Here is a 19,181-nt window from a genome sequence, read left to right as displayed (position 1 = left end):
GGACTCACATTTAGGGGGAGTGTTGTGCAACACACAAGAACAAAGTATCCTGAAATTTGAGAATTTGCAATTCCGAATGTAGAAAAAGTACATTATAAGAGTGATCTGGAAAACGACACCTAATAAAGGGGCATTAGCTTTATGTAGCCTTCACTATTTAAATTACTATTACAGTTTTATTGGTAGAGGGTGTACACGTTGAGTATCCGTTATGGGAAGTGTTTAAGACCAGAAGAAGTAATTTGGATATTTTCACATTTCCAGTATTTGTATTATGTTTACCAGGTGAGCATCTGAAATCTGAAATACTCTGATGAGCTTTTTTTTTTTTTAAAAACATCATGTTGGCTGTCAGGAAGTTCCAGGCAGGGTGTGGTGGCTCAATCATGCCTGTAATCCCAACACTGTGGGAGGTTGAGGCTGGCAGACTGCTTGAGCCCAGGAGTTTAAGACCAGCCTGGGCAACATGGCAAGACCCTGTCTCTACAAAAGTACAGAAAATTAGCTGGGCATAGTGGTGTGTGCTTGTAGTCCCAGCTGCTAGAGAGGCTAAGGTTAGAGGATTGCTAGAGCCTGGGCGGTCACGGCTGCAATGAGCCAAGCTGAGATTGGAACACTGCACTCCAGCGTGGATGACAGAGTAAGACCCTCTCTCAAAAAAAAAATTCAGATTTTGGAGCATTTCAGATTTAGAAAGATTCAAAAATGCTTTCAGATTTTTGGATTAGGGAAACTCAACCGGTGTATATTTGAATTTGCATTGGTTTAAATGCCAATATAATGTGTGTGTGTTACTTAAGTATTACTGTATAGGTTTTTTTCCCCTTACCCATTTATAACTTAATTGCTGATTTAATTGTAATTCTGCTATATGTAGGTAGTGATTTTTCTTTGAACAGACCTGTAGTGCAGGATTCGGCAAACTTTTTCTGGAACTAGATATTAAATATTTCAGGCTTTGCAGGTTACATTGTTTCTGTCTCAACTCCTCACTGCTAACCATAGACAGTAATATAAATGATTATGCTATAAAACTTATTTCTAAAAACAGATTGTGGGCCGACACCTGCTTCAGGGGATTTCTTTTAGTGGGTTGATGAAAATGGGGGAGAGAGGAGTTGGTAGGGCTTCCTTTTGCAAATGGGATTTTTGTTTAGGCATTGTGGTTTTTTGAGGTGGCTGATCTCTAGGTATGTTTAGAGTGCTTTAAGAACCGTGCAACGCCAGCAGTAGATCATTAGATTTCACACTTTTTCCTTTTTTTTTTTTTTTGAGACAGGGTCTCACTGTTGCCCGGGTTGGAGTGTAGTGGCATGATCTCGGCTCACTGCAACCTCTGCCTCCTGAGTTCAAGCTATTCTTGTGCCTCAGCCTCTCAAGTAGCTGGGATTATAAAACACCTGGCTAAGTTTTGTATTTTTAGTAGAGATATGGGGTTTCACCATGTTGGCCAGGTTGGTCTTGAATTCCTGAACTCAGGTGATCTGCCCACCTTGACCTCCCAAAGTGCTAGGATTAAAGGTGTAAGCCACCATGGCTAGCTGAGTCTTTTTTCTTTTTATTTATTTATTTTTATGATGGAATATTGCTCTGTTGCCCAGGCTGGAGTACAGTGGCGCCATCTCGGCTCACTGCAGCCTCTGCTCCCTGGGTTCAAGCAATTCTCCTGTCTCAGCCTCCTGAGGAGCTGAGACTACAGGTCTGCCACCATGCCCAGCTAATTTTTTGTGTCTTTAGTAGAGATGGGGTTTCACCACATTGGGCAGGCTAGTCTTGAACTCCTGACCTCATGATCCAGCCACCCTGGCCTCTCAGAGTGCTGGGATTACAGGCGTGAGCCACCGCTCTTGGCTGACTTTTTCCTTTTTATAGTAAGAGAGTACATGTTTGAGCTTTTTAAAAAATATAAGCAGTTTTTAAAATATAAGCAAATAACTGTCCTAGTTATGATTTTACTTTGTTTTTCTGGTTTATCTTAGCTAAGTTACTTTATTTCTTTGGCTTATTTGCTTTATTAAAGGCTTGGAGCAACATAGAAGGAAGGTAAATTTAGGATGCCATGGCCAATCATTATTACAGCTTTGGCATAATGTGATTGCATAAATGCTTCTATTTTACATGAAATAAAATGTCCAATGGCAGCTCATGTGTCATGGTGCTGAAATTTTTATTTAAAAAATTTTCAGACATGAAGAGGAGCATCGGCGGCGTGAGGAAGAAATGATCCGACACAGAGAACAGGAGGAACTGAGGCGACAGCAAGAGGGCTTTAAGCCAAACTACATGGAAAATGTAAGTAAACTACTAGTTAACTAAAATGATTTTATATTTTTAGGTTTATGATGTATATTTAGAATTCTTTAGATTTTGGTTTATACAGTAATCTCTTTTCTAATCTTTCTAAATTTATCATGTTTGATAAATTAGTGATTTTTTTTTAACCTCTTATGGGTGGTAAAGTAAAATTAGTTTCTGAAGATAATATTTATGTTTTATGAAATGGATGTTATATTTGTTCTATTATTTTAGTTGATCTTTAAAAATACATGCTATTAAATTAGAAATCTTGACATATACATTATTTCCACTTGACCGAATGTCACCATATATTATTATCAAAACATCTTTATTTTGGAAGATTCAGACATGTACAAAAGGATTCTAGTGTGTGCTCATCATCCAGCCATAACACTTTTCATCTTTAAGTATAACCACTTTATTTCTCAATTTATTTTATTTGAAATACCTGACTTCATATAATTTTATTATTTTTAATATGTATCTCTAGAAGATGAGGACTCCTTTGAAATATCTTTTATTATATCTTAAAAATGGTCAGTTTTTTAATTTAACTAATGAAAGCCCAGATTTGCACAGGTCTTAAATTTTTTTTTTTTTCTTTTACATTTGGTTTATTTGAATTGGTTGATATATCCAGGCTCTTTTAGTCTATAGGTTTCCTCTTCCTGTCTTTAATTTTTTACTTCACAATTTTCTTCTCTGTTTTTTCTTTTTTGAGACAGAATCTTGCTCGTCTTGCAGGCTGGAGTGCAGTGGCGTGATCTTGGCTCACTGCAACCTCTGCCTCCCAGGTTCAAGCAATTCTCCTGTCTCAGCCTCCTGAGTAGCTGGGATTACAGGTCCCCGCCACCATGCCCTGCTAATTGCTGTACTTTTAGTAGAGATGGGGTTTCACCATGTTGGCCAGGCTGATCTCAAACTCCTGACCTGAAGTGATCCACTCGCCTCAGCCTCCCAAAGTGCTTGGATTATGGGCATGAGTCACCATGCTTGGCCCATTTAAGCCAAAAAGAAAAAGAAAAAAGAAAGAAACAAAACCCAGAATGATATCTGTGTCCTGGATTTTGCTGATTACATTCTTGCAGTGATGTTTAACATGTTCCTCTATACCTGAATTTCCTGCAGACTGGCACTAGCTCAGAAGACTTGGTCTGATCCAGGTTTTTGTTTTGGGGGTAGGGTGGCGGGGCACACAAGGCTAGTTCAAATGTTAACATTTATTTTATTTTTTTCTGTTTTGAGACTTGAGTCTCGCTCTGTCACCAGGCAGGAGTGCAGTGGTGTAATCTTGGCTCACTGCAACCTCAGCCTCCTGGGTTCAAGTGATTCTCCTGCCTCAGTTTCCCAAGTGGCTGGGACTATAGGCATGCACCACTATGCTCAGCTAATTTTTGTATTTTTAGTAGAGATGGGTTTTCACCATGTTGGTCAGGATGGTCTTGATATCTTGACCTCATGATCTGCCTGCCTCAGCCTCCCGAAGTGCTGGGATTATAGGCCTGAACCACCGTGCCCAGTTTAAACATTTATTTATTTTATTTTTTTGAGAGAGTCTCGCTCTGTCATCCAGGCTGGAGTGTAGTGGTGCAGTCTTGGCTCACTGCAACCCCGGGGTCAAGTGATTCTTCTGCCTCAGCCTCCTGAGTAGCTGGGATTTTAGATAAGCACCACTATGCCTGGCTAACTTTTGTATTTTTTAGCAGAGACAGGGTTTCACCATGTTGCCAGGCTGGTATTGAACTCCTGACCTCAGGTGATCTGTCCACCTTGGCCTCCCAAAGTGCTGGGATTACAGGCGTGACAGCAGACAGTTTCAACTTTACTTTCCTGTCTTAAATATTTGGAAACATTTTTATAATTTAAAATTGAATTACTAAAAATTTTTTCTTTAAAACATTTTTGCGTTTAAAATTTATTTTAATGGTGGGCAAAATGATACAAATATCTAATGAACTTTGAGAAAAAATGAATTAGAAATTTAAACATACTAATTGAGTTTATCAACACTTCTTTTTTCTTTTTTTTTTTTTGAGACAGTTTTGCTTTTGTTGTCCAGGCTGGAGTGCAATGGCATGATGTCCACTCATTGCAACCTCCGCCTCCTGGGTTCAAGCGATTCTCCTACCTCAGCCTCCTGAGTAGCTGGGATTACACGTGTCTGCCACCACGCCCAGCTAGTTTTGTATTTTTAGTAGAGATGGGATTTCATTATGTTTGCCAGGCTGCTCTTGAACTCCTGACCTTGTGATCTATCCACTTCTGTCTCCCAAAGTGCTGGGATTACAGGCATGAGCCACTGTGCCCGGCCAACATTTCTGAAATAGATCATTTGTTGTTTTACAAGATTATGCTCATAGAAAAGGATTCGTGAAAATATACCTTCTTTTCTAGTAGTTTCTTAAAGTGTGTATTGCATACTTGAAGCATCATGATAAAATTAATTTGCCTAGAGTGTAAGTTGACAAGCTATATTCTGGGACCACTGCCTGTTTTTTCATTACTCCACCACAGATATATTGATGGTGTTTATGTTTTTAAAGGGTTATTGCAAAAAAAGGAGAATATTAGAAATGATTTGTGACCCATAATAACTTAAAATATTTGCTTTCTTATGTGTTCATAGAGTCTGTGGAAACCTGGGCTGAAATATTTGTGATTTTTCTTTTTTGTTTTAATTTTAAAATTAGTATTTATGGTAGTTCAGGTTACTATGCTTTTAACCTTTGGATTATCCATATTTCAAATAGTATGTAAATGAGGTATGATAATTGTATAACAATGACTAGTGTTAGCTTTTTTTGTGATTAGAAATTGTATGAATCGGCACAAGATTTTTATTACTTTGGTGTCAGTTTTATTTGGTTCCAAGCTTCACAATGCTTCTTGTTACTATAAACTTACCAAGCACTAAAAGCAATATGAATGAAAGCTCTACCTGTCTCAAATATTTTGTGTTAATGAGAATATATTAATAGGAAGACATTATGTTAAGAATGCATTGAGGCCTATCAGTTATTCTTTATTTACTTTGAAAACTGTCTTTGGAGAAAATTGTTAAACAATTTTAATGCTGTGTGTGTATGTGTATTTTCTTTAAGCTTTGCAATTAGGCCCTCTTATGTGCTTTCTCTTATTTCACTGTTCAGTTTAAAGGGAGGATTCAAATGGTAAGTGTTCAGCTTGTCCAAGAAATGAGTAAAGTTGATTTTCTTTGTTAGTTTTAAGATGCTATCTCTCCCTTCTTATCTTCCTGAGAGAAATATTCCAACACAACTGAGAGTTATGGGGCTTTTAAGTATAAAGTAAATATTGATTTACATATTTCACATTTAAAATTATAATTTCATGTAACAAAGAATGAGGGAAAACACTTGTCATTTCTGTTCATGTTTTTCTTTGTCATCCTTCAACTTGATCATAATTTTATGACACATAAAATTAAAGAGTTTCAAGCATATAAGCTAGTACTTCATCAATGTCATTTTCCTTAGAGGACAACCTTTTTGATAATTGCTGTTGTAACTATAAATTAAAGAATATTTTTCACTCATATAGGATAACATTCAACTGCCTTAAGAATGTATACATTTTTATAATATGTCTTAATTGCATTAAGGTTTATCTAAGTGGAAATTTTCTACTTAGCATGATTTTTGGACACATTAAAAGCTTTATTATTCTGGAAGCAACTAGCATTTTATGAGATTGTTTTATATTTGTCTTGTGATTGTTTTCATATTAGGTTACTCCACCAACTGTAGATTAAGTAGTTTAAATACTTAAGTGCTACAATGTACCAGTCTTTTTTTTTTGTGGGAAAAATTTGCATTGGAGTATATGATAGATTTTAGTTTTAGTATTTTGTTGATGCAGTTTCTTGAAGTAAACATTACTTATTGGGAAAATGTTAATGTCATAAAAATACCCAAACATCCATCCTATTTTATTTAGCTTTAGTTATTGTATCATGTAGTTATGAAATACTTGGGTTAGGAAAATTGGGGTGATGTTTAAATTGTATGCTACTTAATTTTAAAATCTGAGAAGTTTTGTTTTCTTGTATGGTACATATTAATGTTTGCTTTTTCTTTTCTTTTTTTAATTTTTTGAGATGGAGTCTTGCTCTGTCGCCAGGCTGGAGTGCAGTGATGCGATCTTGGCTCACTGCAACCTCTGCCTCCTGGGTTCAAGTGATTCTCCTGCCTCAGCCTCCTGAGTAGCTGGGACTACAGGTGTGTGCCAGCATGCCCAGCTAATTTTTGTATTTTTAGTAGAGATGGGGGTTTCATCATATTGGCCAGGATGATCTTCATCTCTTGACCTCATGATTTGCCAGCCTCTGCCTCCCAAAGTGCTGGGATTATAGGCATGAGCCACTGTTTGCTTTTTCAATAAAGAAAATAATAGTTCTTCATACCCTTTTCAGATTTCCCTCCTTTAACTAAATACATACCTGACTTGGTATTAAAGCTTATTTTGGTCCCATTTGAGTAGTTGGGAATAGGCCTGAATACCTCAACACAGTTTATTCAACACACATAATAAACTTGAAAATAAAGGTATGTTATATGTTAAGGCAACAGTTTGAATCAGTTGTATTTCTTTACTTGTCAGAGGTGTTCCATTGTAGCATTCGAGGGACTGTGAGGCCAGAACGATTAAGGGAATGTTGGCAGAGGCTAACCGTTTAGTGCCTCTTCCAATGACAGTGTAATAATTTTTTTTTCTTTTAGAGATGGGGTCTGATATGTTGCCCAGCCTGGGCTCAAGCAGTTCTCCTCCTCATCCTCCTGAGTAGCTGGGACAACAAGCACATTCCACTGTGCTCAGCAGAACAGTGTTTTTTCAAATGTGCATAATAAACACTCAAGGAGCTTTTAAAAAATGTGGGTTCCTAGATCATACTACTGGGAATTGATTAGTTTTGTGATCCAGGTAGATTGTAATACATTGATCTTCGATAACATTTTTTGCTAAATCCGGTAGTTTTCGACCTTGCAGTATATTTGTGGAACTTAAGGAGAAATTCCTGAGATTCAATCCAACAAATATTTTGATCCAGTATGTCTAGGTTGGTACCAGGGGATCTACATTTAAAAAAAAAAACTCTATACCTCGCTTATTTCTTTTTGTCAGCAAAGATTCAAAACTACTGGCCATGTATTGAAATGAGAGTAGTTGAATTTTTCATGGGTCCTGTGAGTGTTAGTGCTGAAGGCATGCTTGATGTGATTAAACATGGTGTAAGATTCATATAGAACACAGTTTGTTTATTTATTGATGGTGTCTTGCTGTGTTGCCCAGGCTGGAGTACAGTGGCTGTTGTCAAGTGTGATCATAGCACACTACAACCTCAAACTCCTGGGCTTAAATGAATCTTCCTGCCTCAGCCTCCCAAGTAGCTGGGACAGTAGGCATGCACCCTCTTTTCTTTCTTTTGATTGGCTATGTTACCCAGGCTCGTCTTGACCTCCTGAAGCTATCCTCCCATTTCAGCCTCCCGAATAGTGGGACTGTGGTTGCCTACCACTACATGTGGTTATGTCTTTATCTTTAGAACACGGCTTAAACAAGACAACATTCTATGTGAATAGTACCCTGCAGAATTTGGATGTGGCAATCTTGATTTGGGCTTTCAGAGTATATGTGCAGGATGTGTTGTCTCGAGCTATGCATTAATTTTTCATGCATAGTTCTAATAATTTTAATTGTCTCATCCAGACCAGGGGTTGACAGACTAGAATAGACCAGGCTCAGTTCACATCCTTCCTATTTTTGTTAATAAAAGTTTACTATAATGCAGCACTTTTTTTGTTGGTTTGTTCTTTGCCCTGCAAAAACTGATCTGAGTAGTTGTGACATAAGTATATGGGACTATATTGAGACTATCTGGCCTGCCAAGTCTAAAAAATATTTACATCATGCCCTTTACCTGAAATGTTTGCTGACCTCTGATTTAGAGCCAATCTGAGAGTTGGAGGGAATCTATAAAAAGTGGCTCATGTTAACCAAATTCATAGCGCTTGTGAAGAATAATGCAAATCTATTAATTTATATATTCTTTTCCAGTGTTTTTAGAAGGCTCACTGAGCACAGCACCTCATATACCAGATCCAAGGTTCCTGAGGAATCCAAATTAGTGTCCAGAAGGTTGATTGGTAGTCATGGTTATAAATCAGAGCAAAAGTCATGGGAAGAACTGGTAAAGTGTCACTGCCCTGCAGCTGATACCTGGGATTTTAAAATCTTTTCAGTTCTAGTCAGTAGAGGTATAAAGCACTGTTCTTTCAAATGTTAACCCCTCTTGATCAGTGTTGTTGAATTTGGCCTGTTATTTAACCAGTCAGCCTCTTTTCCTGCCTCTTGCATGGGCATTTTATTGTTTTTGTTTGTTTATGAATCTCTTGATTTATTTGTAACCTAACTTTCCCTGATGTGCCATGTGTAAAACTCAAAAACAGAAACTCTAGCCAGTAAAAAAAAATTCCATTAATTGATGCTGTCAGAGAAGAATCATCCCATTGTTATTTACTAATGAATAGGTACAAATTTATTTTCTGAAATGGTTTTTGAAAATTCCAGAGCAAAAGTTAAGAGTTTTGTGGTTTCCACATGGCCATCCCCCTTTTTCTACAGCTTCAAAATCTCTAATAAATAATTTATGTTGCTTTTTAGAGGATTTTTTTTTAAGTTTAAACTCCTGAAGCATTCTAACAAAAGACACATTTTACAAGGGATTTTTATGGCCTATTTATTAACTTACAGAAATAACTAAAAAATTATTTGTTGAAGGATTTGGTGTCAGATTTAACCATGACCTGCTGGGCTGGTAGGTTTATTTCTGGTATAAAGATGGCCCAGTCCCAGTGGTTTGGACATGTTGGTGAAAACCAAAATGGATCACAGATATTGCAGTGGTCTCATGTGTAGCGTTCTAGTTGTGACTAGTTTTGGTTATTAATGTTTTTACTTATTAAAATAATTTATTATAAGCCAAGGATTTTTCTCAGTATTTGGCCTGGTACATAATTGTAACAGACTTTTGTGAGCAAATAAAAACAAAAAGTTATGTAAGTTTATAATGTTTACACATATTCTTGGAAGTGATTTGTAGGATTTCTCTGATTTGGGATATTTGGATTGAAGGTATGTGTCAGTTTTAACCAGGTGTTGAATTATTTCATCACTCCTCAACAGGGTTATTTAATAGTTTTAATAATATCTAATCATGTTTGGGAAACTGTAGCATTTTTTTAATCTAAACTGGGACAAATAGACATGGATACTCTTAAAATACTTATTATAACAGGCATAAAATGGGCTTTCTTAGGTGAACCAGGATATATGGTTGGCCTAATCATATGCTATGCTTATGAGTATTTGGTTTTCTTTTCTCTATTTTATCATTCCTATTTGTAAATCTTTTCTGAATGACTACTTGGAAATGATTACTGAATCTCTTACACTATATGCATAGTTTGTCAGAGGGCACTTAATTTTATTGATTAACTTTTTTTTGGTCTTACCTTCCATTAGAGTTTCAGAGAGGTTCATAATCTGGAAAAATTATCATGTCTTCCTTTTTCCTTTTGGAGACTATCTGTTCAGACTCAGCTCATGTGTTTCTTCTGATTCCTCATCCCAACTGTGATCGTTTTCATTAAAAAAAAATTAAAAAGAAAAAAAAATTTTTAAGATGGAGTCTCGCTCTGTTTCCTAGACTGGAGCGCAGTGGTGTGATCTCAACTCACTGCAACCTCTGCCTCCTGGGTTCAAGCAATTCTCATGCCTCAACCTCCCAAGTAGCTGAGATTACAGGTGCGTACCACCACACCCAACTAATTTTTGTATTTTTAGTAGAGATGAGATTTCACCATGTTGGCCAGGCTGGTCTTGAACTCCTGACCTCAAGTGATCCACCTGCCTTGGCCTCTCAAAGTTCTGGCATTTATAGGCATGAGCCACTGTGCATGGCCAGAATTTTTTTTCTTTTTTTTTGGGGACAGAGTTTTACTCTTGTCACTCAGGGTAGAGTACAATGGCATATTCTTGGCTCACTGCAACCACTGCCTCCCAGGTTCAAGTGATTCTCTTGCCTCAGCCTCCCAAATAGCTGGGATTACAGGTACTCGCCACCACGCCTAGCTAATTTTTGTATTTTTAGTAGAGACAGAGTTTTACCATGTTGGCCAGGCTGGTCTCAAACTGCTTTCCTCAGGTGATCTACCTGCCTCGGCTTCCCAAAGTGCTGAGACAACAGGCATGAGCCACTGCGCCTAGCTGAAAATTTTTTTAAGACGGGCTCTCGCGTGTCACGCAGGCTGGAGTACAGTGGCATGATGATAGCTCCCTGTGACCTTGAACTCCTGGCCTCAAGTGATTCTCTTGCCTCAGCCTCCCACGTAGTTGGGACTACAGGTGTGTGACATCAGCCCCTCCTAAAGAAAAATATTCTTTTGTACAGATGGCATCTCTCTGTGTTCCCAAGGCTAGTCTCAAACTCTTGGGCTAAAAGCAGTCTTCTGTCTCTGCCTTCCAAAGCGCTGGGATTACAGGTGTGAGGCACTGTACCTGGTCCTTTTTATGTTTAATATGATTTATTCTTAATACTTACCAAGTTGTATTCTAATTTTTTTCCTGAACTTTGTTATCTACTCACTGTGTTCTCTGAATGAATTTTGAGGTAAAGAATTTTATGTTTGTCATGTTATAGTTACTTAGATGTAAGCTGAGAGAATTAACTAGCTGTTTGATGACATGTTTTTCAAATACCAGTGCATCTCAGTTATGGTTTTCAGTCTGTATAGATCATCAAACCTTGACATTTATTGAATATTCATGCCTCAGATATTAAACATTTGGTACATTGGAAAATAAACGTAGCATTGAGGTACAATTGCTGTTATTTTTTGTAGACTTCATATGTGATTACATAATGAAGAGTAATTTTTAAAAGCAGCCAAATAAACATTTTTTTGTGTGTGCTTGGTTTTCAATACACCTAACTTTTTACTTCAGAGTATTAGACTTACGGGAAGACTGGGAGGTTTCCATTTAGGAAGAAAAACTTGTTCACTGTTTCCTGTATTCAAAACATGGTACTGAGCACTGTAGAGGATATGGAGAATGTTGGACGATTTTAGGTTCTGAGTACTTAAGAGTGCTAATGTTAAAGGAAACAGCTCAAACATTCTTAAGAGTTTAGAAAATGAATTTCTCTACTGAGGATGTCCAGCTTGTCATTAAATAGTCTTGGCACTATTGTGGGGTACTTTTGTGTGTATACGTGTGTGTGTGTGTGTGTGTGTGTATGTGTGTGCGTGTGTGTGTGTGTTTGTGTGTGTTTTCATAAAATGATGTGATTTGTTTATTATTCCTGCTGTGTTGTAGGTATACCTCATGTCTTTTCATTTGAAATGGTAAGTTCTTCTAATAATTTTTGGTTCAGAATGGTAAGATTTTTTTAGCTAATGTTAACCTTTTTTTGAGCAATTGGAGAAGAGGAGAGTCCAGACCGGCAAATAGATGTGATTAACTAATATAAACATATCTTGTACATTGTCTAATATGCGATACAACTAATAATTTAAATCATTTAATAGTTTGAATTAATAACAAGATGCTAGGAAAGCATAAAAATTGAACTTGTTACTTCTGCTTTGCGACTTGTTTAATGTATTTGGAGCCACCTTACAAGTGCTTGTTCTACATAGTGACAATAAGGTATAATTTAGGCTAGTCAGTATCTAAGATCGTCTGTACTTCCTATTGAGGATAGTATCATTATAGTATCATCTAAAATGTTAGAACTTTGTACTAAAACTAAAAAGTGATAATGTCTATCTATATTCAGTATTAAGTAACTACTAATGAGAGGTAGGCTATAGGAACTTGGGTTTGTAAGCATCTTCTGATGAGATGCAGTTATTTGAGTTAGATTGATAATTATAATTACAAACTTTCAAAGGCGTTTACAAATTTCAAGTAACTGAAAGTTTATGGGTAAGTTTGCTTCTTTTCTTAATGATATCTTAGACTATATTGTGCACTATGTTTCAAACCCTGGCTTTTCTGGTTGTAAGTTTACCATAGTTTTCTTTTTTCTTTTTTTTTTTTTTCCAGCACAAGGGACACAGAACCATAGTTTTCTTAAGTCTTCATTTGGTTTATTATTGTTTTTCCTACATTTGATTTTAACCAATTGATATTACTGTTACAGTAGTTTGTTTTATAATTGCAGATTTTAAATAACTTTGATTTTTATTTTGGTATCACTTAAATGTTTAAAAAATGACTATGTATTTGAATCTGTTGCTTTGAGCTAGCTACTTAGAAGAAAATATGTATTTATCACAATTTCAATGCCCCTGGTAAATTAAGATGATTTAGCTAATGCCTAGTATCACAAACAGAAATGGGTATTCTCCTCTATAAAATATGTACTTAACTCATAATGCATTGGCCTTCTATGCCTTGTTTTTGTCTTTTTTGCTTTTTTCTGTTGATGGGACCAATTTGGAATTGCTGCTTGTGCAGTTTATATTTGTTTGTTTAGTTTCATCTTTTATACCTTGACCTGGCCAGTTGTGATAGTTTTACTTTGGTAAGGAAATGCATTGGATAAGAAAGAGGTTATGGATCAAGAAATGCAGACCAGTCACCAGTATGTGAGCTTTGGTAAGATTTTATTGCTAGTATTGTTTGTCTTACAGTTGATATCCTTGCTCCTTTTTTTTAGTTCTGGGTAAAGTAACTAAATTTGAAGAATAAATACTATTAATCAGTTTTAGGTTTTAAAAGCACTTCTTTAGAGTGAGTTTACAATGACAGTTGAAAATGGTAATCTTAAAAATGCCCTCAGGTGCATTATAAATAAAATTCTTAGGAGCAGTGGTGTGTGCCTGTAGTCCCAGCTACTTGGGAGGCTGAGGTGGGAAGATCAGGTGAGCTCAGTAATTCAAGGCCAACTTCGGCAACATAGCAAGAGGTCCATCTCTTAAAAGAAAATCTCAGCTGAATAGAAGCTTCCTTAACAATTATTTTATGTAAAATACATATTTCCTTCTGTGATGTTTGCTAGATTGTGTGTACGTTTAATTGATCTTTGGTTAGAGAGCCACCCTATGTATTAAAAAACAGCCATTAATTTTGATGCACATTCAATTGAATTTGACAGTAATATCAGAGTAATTTATTTACTCAATTACCTGAACCAGGCTTTTAAAATACACCGTTGAATGTATTTGTTTTAAGAGGCAGATGTTAAGTAATGAACACAGTTAAGTTCCCCTACTTTTATTTGTCATTGCCTCTATTTCTAATTTAGTATTTAACAAGTAACACCTACTTTTGTTTCATGACTAAACCTTGCAGTATAAATTAAAATGTAATTAGCTGGGTGTACTTGCATGATTTTAGTGCCAGCTATGTGGGAGCCTGAGGCAGGAGGATCAGTTGAGCCCAGTGAGTATAAGTCTAACCTGGGCAACAGAGTGAGACTACATTTTTTTTTTTTTTTGAGACAGAGTAAGACTCTGTCTCCCAGGCTGGAATGTGGCGGCTCCATCTCGATAGAGGCACTGCAACCTCTGCCGCCATGGTTCAGGCAGTTCTCTTGCCTCAGCCTTCCGAGTAGCTGGGATTACAGACTCCTGCCACTGTGCGCAGTTAGTTTTTGTATTTTTATTTTTCACTGTCTTGGCCAGGCTGGTCTTGAACTCCTGACCTCGTGATCTACCCACCTCAGCCTTGCAAAGTGCTAAGATTACAGGTGTGAGCCACCGCGTCTGGCCTTTTTTGTTTGTTTGTTTTTAATGTAATTGATTATTCAAAAGGATTCATTTTCAAGTTTCAATATTTTAGTAGTCTTTTTCAAAGGAACTTTAGGTTCACAGCAAGATTGTGTGGAAGGTACAGAAATTTCCCATATATCCTGTGTCATATACATACAGCTTATCCCACGATCAAAATCTTTTACCAGAATGATAAAACCAGTTGCTGAAGCTATGTTGATACATTCCTATCAACCAAAGTCTATAATTCAACTTTAGATTTGCTCTGGGTGTGCGTTCTGAGGGTTCTGACAAATCTATGATGTGAACCTACCATTACAGTATCATACAGAGTATTTTCACCTCCTTAAAAATCTTCTGTGCTCTGCTTCTTTATCCCTTCCTCCTAACCCTTGGCAACCACTGAACCTTCTATTGTCTCCATCGTTTAGCCTTTTCCAAAATGTCATGTAGTTGGAATCATACAGTATGTAGTCTCTTCAAATTGGCTTCTAGTCACCTAACAATATGTTTTTAAGTTTCCTCTATGTCTTTTCATGGATTGATAGCTCATTTCTTTTTAGCACTGAATACTTTGTCTGGTTGTACCACAGTGCATCCATTCACCTACTAAAGAACATCTTGGTTGCTTCCAGGTTTTAGCAATTAGCTGCTATAAACGTTCATGTGTAGGTTTTTGCGTAGACATAGGTTTGCACCTCTTTTGGGTAAAAAGCAAAGAGTGATATTGCTGTATCAGATGGTAAGAGTATGTTTAATTTTATCAGAAATGACCAGACTGTCTTCCAAAATGGTTACACCCATTTGTATTCCCTTCAGCAATAAGTTAAAGTTCTTGTTGCATCACATCTTTGCCCGCATTTGTTGTCAGTGTTTCAGATTGTCACCATTCTAATAGGTTTTGTAGTGCTATCTCATTTTAATTTGCAGTTCCGTCAGTGTAATTTATAATTCTATCAATGACATACAGTGTAAAGTTTCATTTTAGTAATCATGTAACTGAGGAATATTTTCCCAAATATTCATGGGTGAAGATATTTAGGAATGCATATATTAAGGGGAGAAAACCCGCCTTTGGGTATGTATATGTACGTATAAATATATATATACATACGTACATACATAGAGTCTTATTTTTTAAAACTATTTACCCCCTCCCTAACTAGCAGCAAATAATGCAGTGTATTGGAAATTATTGTTTTTAATTGCCTGAATTTAAATGTTAAGTTTTCCAAGCATTCACTGTTGGTTAGGTTGGAAAGTTTACATGCTAATTGAGTTGTATCAAAAGTAATGTGTATTTTTTTCCTCTTCGGTTTAAAACTTTTTTTTGGAGCGAGGTCTGATTCTGTCACCCAGGCTGGATGGAGCACAGTGGCACAATCATAGGTCACCATAACCTTGAATTCCTGACCTCTTGCCTTGATCCGCCAAAGCCCTGAGATTACAGGCACTAGACACCATGCCTGACCCTTATTTACCTTTTTTTTTTAAAAAGCAGAGTCTCCCTCTCTTGCCCAGGCTGGAGTGCAGTGGCACGATCTCTGCTAACTGCAACCTCTGCCTCCTGAGATCAAGTGATATTCCTGCCTCAGCCTTCCGAGTAGCTAGGACTACCAGGCACCCACTACCACGCCCGACTAATTTTTTGTGTTTTTGATAGAGACGGCATTTCACCGTGTTGACCAGGCTGGTCTTGAAGTCCTGACCTCAGATGATCTGCCCATCTTGGCCTCACAAAATGCTGGGATTATTGAGCCATGGCGCCCAGCTTTATTCTACTGCCTCAGCCTCCCAAGTAGCTGGGATTACAGGCATGCGTTACCGCACCTGGCTAATTTTTGTATTTTTAGTAGAGACAGGGCTTCATCATGTTGGCCAGGATGGTCTTGAATTCTCGGTTGCAAATGATCTGCCTGCCTCAACCTCCCAAAGTGCTGGGATTACAGGCATGAGGTACTGTGCTTGGCTTTAATTTTTAGTAGAGATGGGGTTTCACCACGTTGGCCAGGCCAGTCTTGAACTCCTGACTTCAAGTGATCAGCCCGCCTGAGCCTCGCAAAGTGCTGGGATTACAGGTGTGAGCCACCATGTCTGACCCAGTTTACTTTTATTAGAGAAGATTAATTTGTTGATATACACCCTTCACTATCTTAATGTTTTTTTTCATGAGTTAATACTTTCTTAGTAAAGAGGCCTAATCTCTTGAGGTTTTTAAAAATGCCTATCAATATTTCATGTAATTGATTTTTGCTTTATTCTTTGTGTCTACAGTTTGTTAGCTAATATTTCTGGTTGCTAACAGTTTTTACTTAATATTTCTCATGAAAGTTTAACTGGTTATCACTACCTTATTGTTCTTTTATGTAAACTTCTTTAGTGAAAGAAAAGGTAATAGAATGCAGTTTGCTCACACCAAAATCTTTTCAATTGCTAAATATAATTTTTTTCTAGGGAACTTATTTTTAGGAATATTTATATATTCCTAATTGATTAAAAAGACTGAATCCTATTGCTTGTCAGAACTTACTATATTTTTCTCTAGAATTACGTATTTTTTAGTGGATTTAAATGTTCTATATTATTTTAGCATTTTCTTTTTTTGAGACATAGGACCTAAATAGCATGTGGTGATTCCTAGACAATTCTTAAAGCTTCCTTTGAGATAAGCATGAGAGGTCTTTATCCATAAAGAATTTTGATTGTGACCTAAAAAAGAATATTGTTTGTGGCCATTAAGATTACATTCACTCAAACAAGAGTTTATACTGATAAAGTGTTAGATGAATACCTCTTTTGATTGATCATTAAATGTTGTTCCAGTTGACACAGTTAAAGCAGGTTTTACTTAGTTCAGTGAGTGTATCCCCAGGTTTATGTGGTCATACTACACTTTAGCTTTATCTGAGTACTGTGTAAGTCATTCCTTTAAATTAGGTTATTGGTAACACACACACACACACACACACACACACACATACACACAGTACAGGTTGAATATCTCTTACCTAAAATACTTGGGGCTAGAAGTATATTGGAATTTTTGGAATGTTTGCATATAGGTAATGAGATACCTTGGGGATGGGACCCAGATCCAAATATGAAATTAACTTATGTTTCATATATGTCTTATATACATAGCCTGAGGTAACTTCATAGAATTAAAAAAAAATCTTTTTTTAAGAGGGTCTCACTGTGTTGCGCAGGCTTATCTCGAATTACTGGGCTCAGGCAGCTCTTGCATCTCAGCTTCCTAGAGTGCTGGGGTTATAGGCATGAACCACCATGCCTGGCTCAGTAGAATATTTTCAATAATAGTTTTGTGCGTGAAAGTTTTGCCTAAATTTTGACTTAGACCCACTATATGAGGTCAGATGTAGAATTTTCCACTTTGGGCATTGTGTTGGTGTTCAAAAAGTTTTCGGTTTTGGAGTATTTGGGGTTTTGAAATTTTGGATGGTTATGCTCACCTTGTATCTTGATAGCCTAAATAAATATTAAAGGAAAAATATCCATGTTCTGCACAAAAAGTGTCATGTGCCAGTAGTGGCATGTTTACCATGCTTTGGAAAATATTTGGTAGGTTAATTTACCCTACTTAGTGCAAGCTTTCTGTTTTTTATATTTTCATTAAAGAAATACTGACTGGACTTTAAAAATAGTACTTTCAAACATTTTTGCTTCCATATTTCTTTAATTTTCCACATCATTGAGGGCTACAAAGTGCTGCCAAAGGATTGTATCAGTATTTACCATAGTATAAACCAAAGTGAGTTTTAGAGAAAATGTTACAGAGTTAAGAGTTGCTTTCTTGTACATTTTTGCAAATTTCTTTAATATTCACCTTCAGTGTAGTGGGAAGAATGGTATTGTTTTATGTTTTGTAAATTTGTTTTTCTCTGTAAAAAATGGTTGACTTCCCACATTTGCTTTTGCAATCCATCTATTGCAGAAAGCTTTTTGATTAAAATGCATCAAAGAAGACCTGACTTTATACGAAAAAGTGATAAGGGAGGAGTATGTTAATAACCTTTAAAGATAATTGTGGATATTTTTTGATACTACTGTAAAACTTAAAAGTACTCTTACATCGAAATTAATTGGGCTGGCTGGGCATGGTGGCTTACACCTATAATGCCAACACTTGGGGAGGCTGAGGAAGATGGATCACTTGAGCTCAGGAGTTCAAGATCAGTCTGGGCAACATGGTGAAACCCCCTTTCTACAAAAAAAACACAAAAATTATCTGGGGGTGATGGTATGTGCCTTTAGTCCCAGCTACTCTGGAGGCTGAAGCAGGAGGATTGCTTGAATCCAGGAGGCAGAGGCTGAGGAAGCTGAGATCACTCCATTGCACTCCAGCCTGGGTAACAGAGTGAAACTTGTCTCAAAAAAAGAAAAATCCACTGGGCCGCTTTGAATTTTGGATAGATCTTTTACCCATGCATGATTTTGTAGTGTCATGTACCAATCAGAAACTGATGCATTGACCTAAGCAGATTATCCAAATGTTAATGTTTTTATCTTACAAAATTAAAAGGTTACATTTCTTCATATTGATCTCATAGAAAATGCCTGCCAAATACTCAAGCCAATAGTTATAGTGTCTCATGTAAAAATCTTGTTCCATGAAAAAAGTAGTTCATTCAGCATGCACCCCAATCATGAATGCTTTTTCTTAAAATAACCATCCTACTTCAGAGTGCAGCAGCAGTGGTTTATGGACAAATCCTGTTTTATTGTGAAGGACATGAAAAAAGAATGTACCCATGGATAGAGATTTAATAAAATTAACTTTTACTGCTTCATCCAGGTATTCATAGTTTTAAACCACAGTTTGATGCATGTGACAAATGCAGTGGCTACTAGTAAAAATTGGGCACATGTCCCTTGGATTGTGCTAAAGCACTGGGACTTCCCAGCCATTACTTTTGCACCACTGAGTGTGGTAAATGTTGATACAGAGAAAAGCCTGTTGATAGTATTATAACTAATTATATCTTAGTGCCAGGAAAATATAAAATAGTATGATTGTGTACTTGCTGAGTGTTGGAGACTCTTAGTACTCCATGACCTACACATTAAGAA

At 36.7% G+C, this 19,181-nt stretch overlaps 1 protein-coding gene across 3 annotated transcripts in view; it reads left to right on the top strand.

Annotated features, from left to right (window-relative positions):
* The window catches only part of PSPC1 (paraspeckle component 1), a 108,850-nt gene that overhangs the window by 48,199 nt on the left and 41,470 nt on the right, over positions 1-19,181 (top strand). For 2 of the 3 annotated variants that reach the window (XR_001911883.4, XM_008997988.5), the window contains exon 6: positions 2,187-2,292. Coding sequence is in view for 1 of the 3 variants with exons in the window: in XM_008997988.5 (XP_008996236.1) it covers positions 2,187-2,292 (106 nt within the window). In the remaining 2 variants the exon portion in view is untranslated. Of the gene's footprint in view, positions 1-2,186; positions 2,293-10,021; positions 10,120-19,181 lie in introns of all 3 variants that reach the window. The other variant, XR_008481761.2, reaches the window with a different exon arrangement.

Source organism: Callithrix jacchus, chromosome 5 (genome assembly GCF_049354715.1).
Source record: "Callithrix jacchus isolate 240 chromosome 5, calJac240_pri, whole genome shotgun sequence".
NCBI classification, from domain to species: domain Eukaryota; kingdom Metazoa; phylum Chordata; class Mammalia; order Primates; family Cebidae; genus Callithrix; species Callithrix jacchus.
Note: the sequence above shows the minus strand (reverse complement) of the source record. Positions and strands in the feature narration are given on the sequence as shown.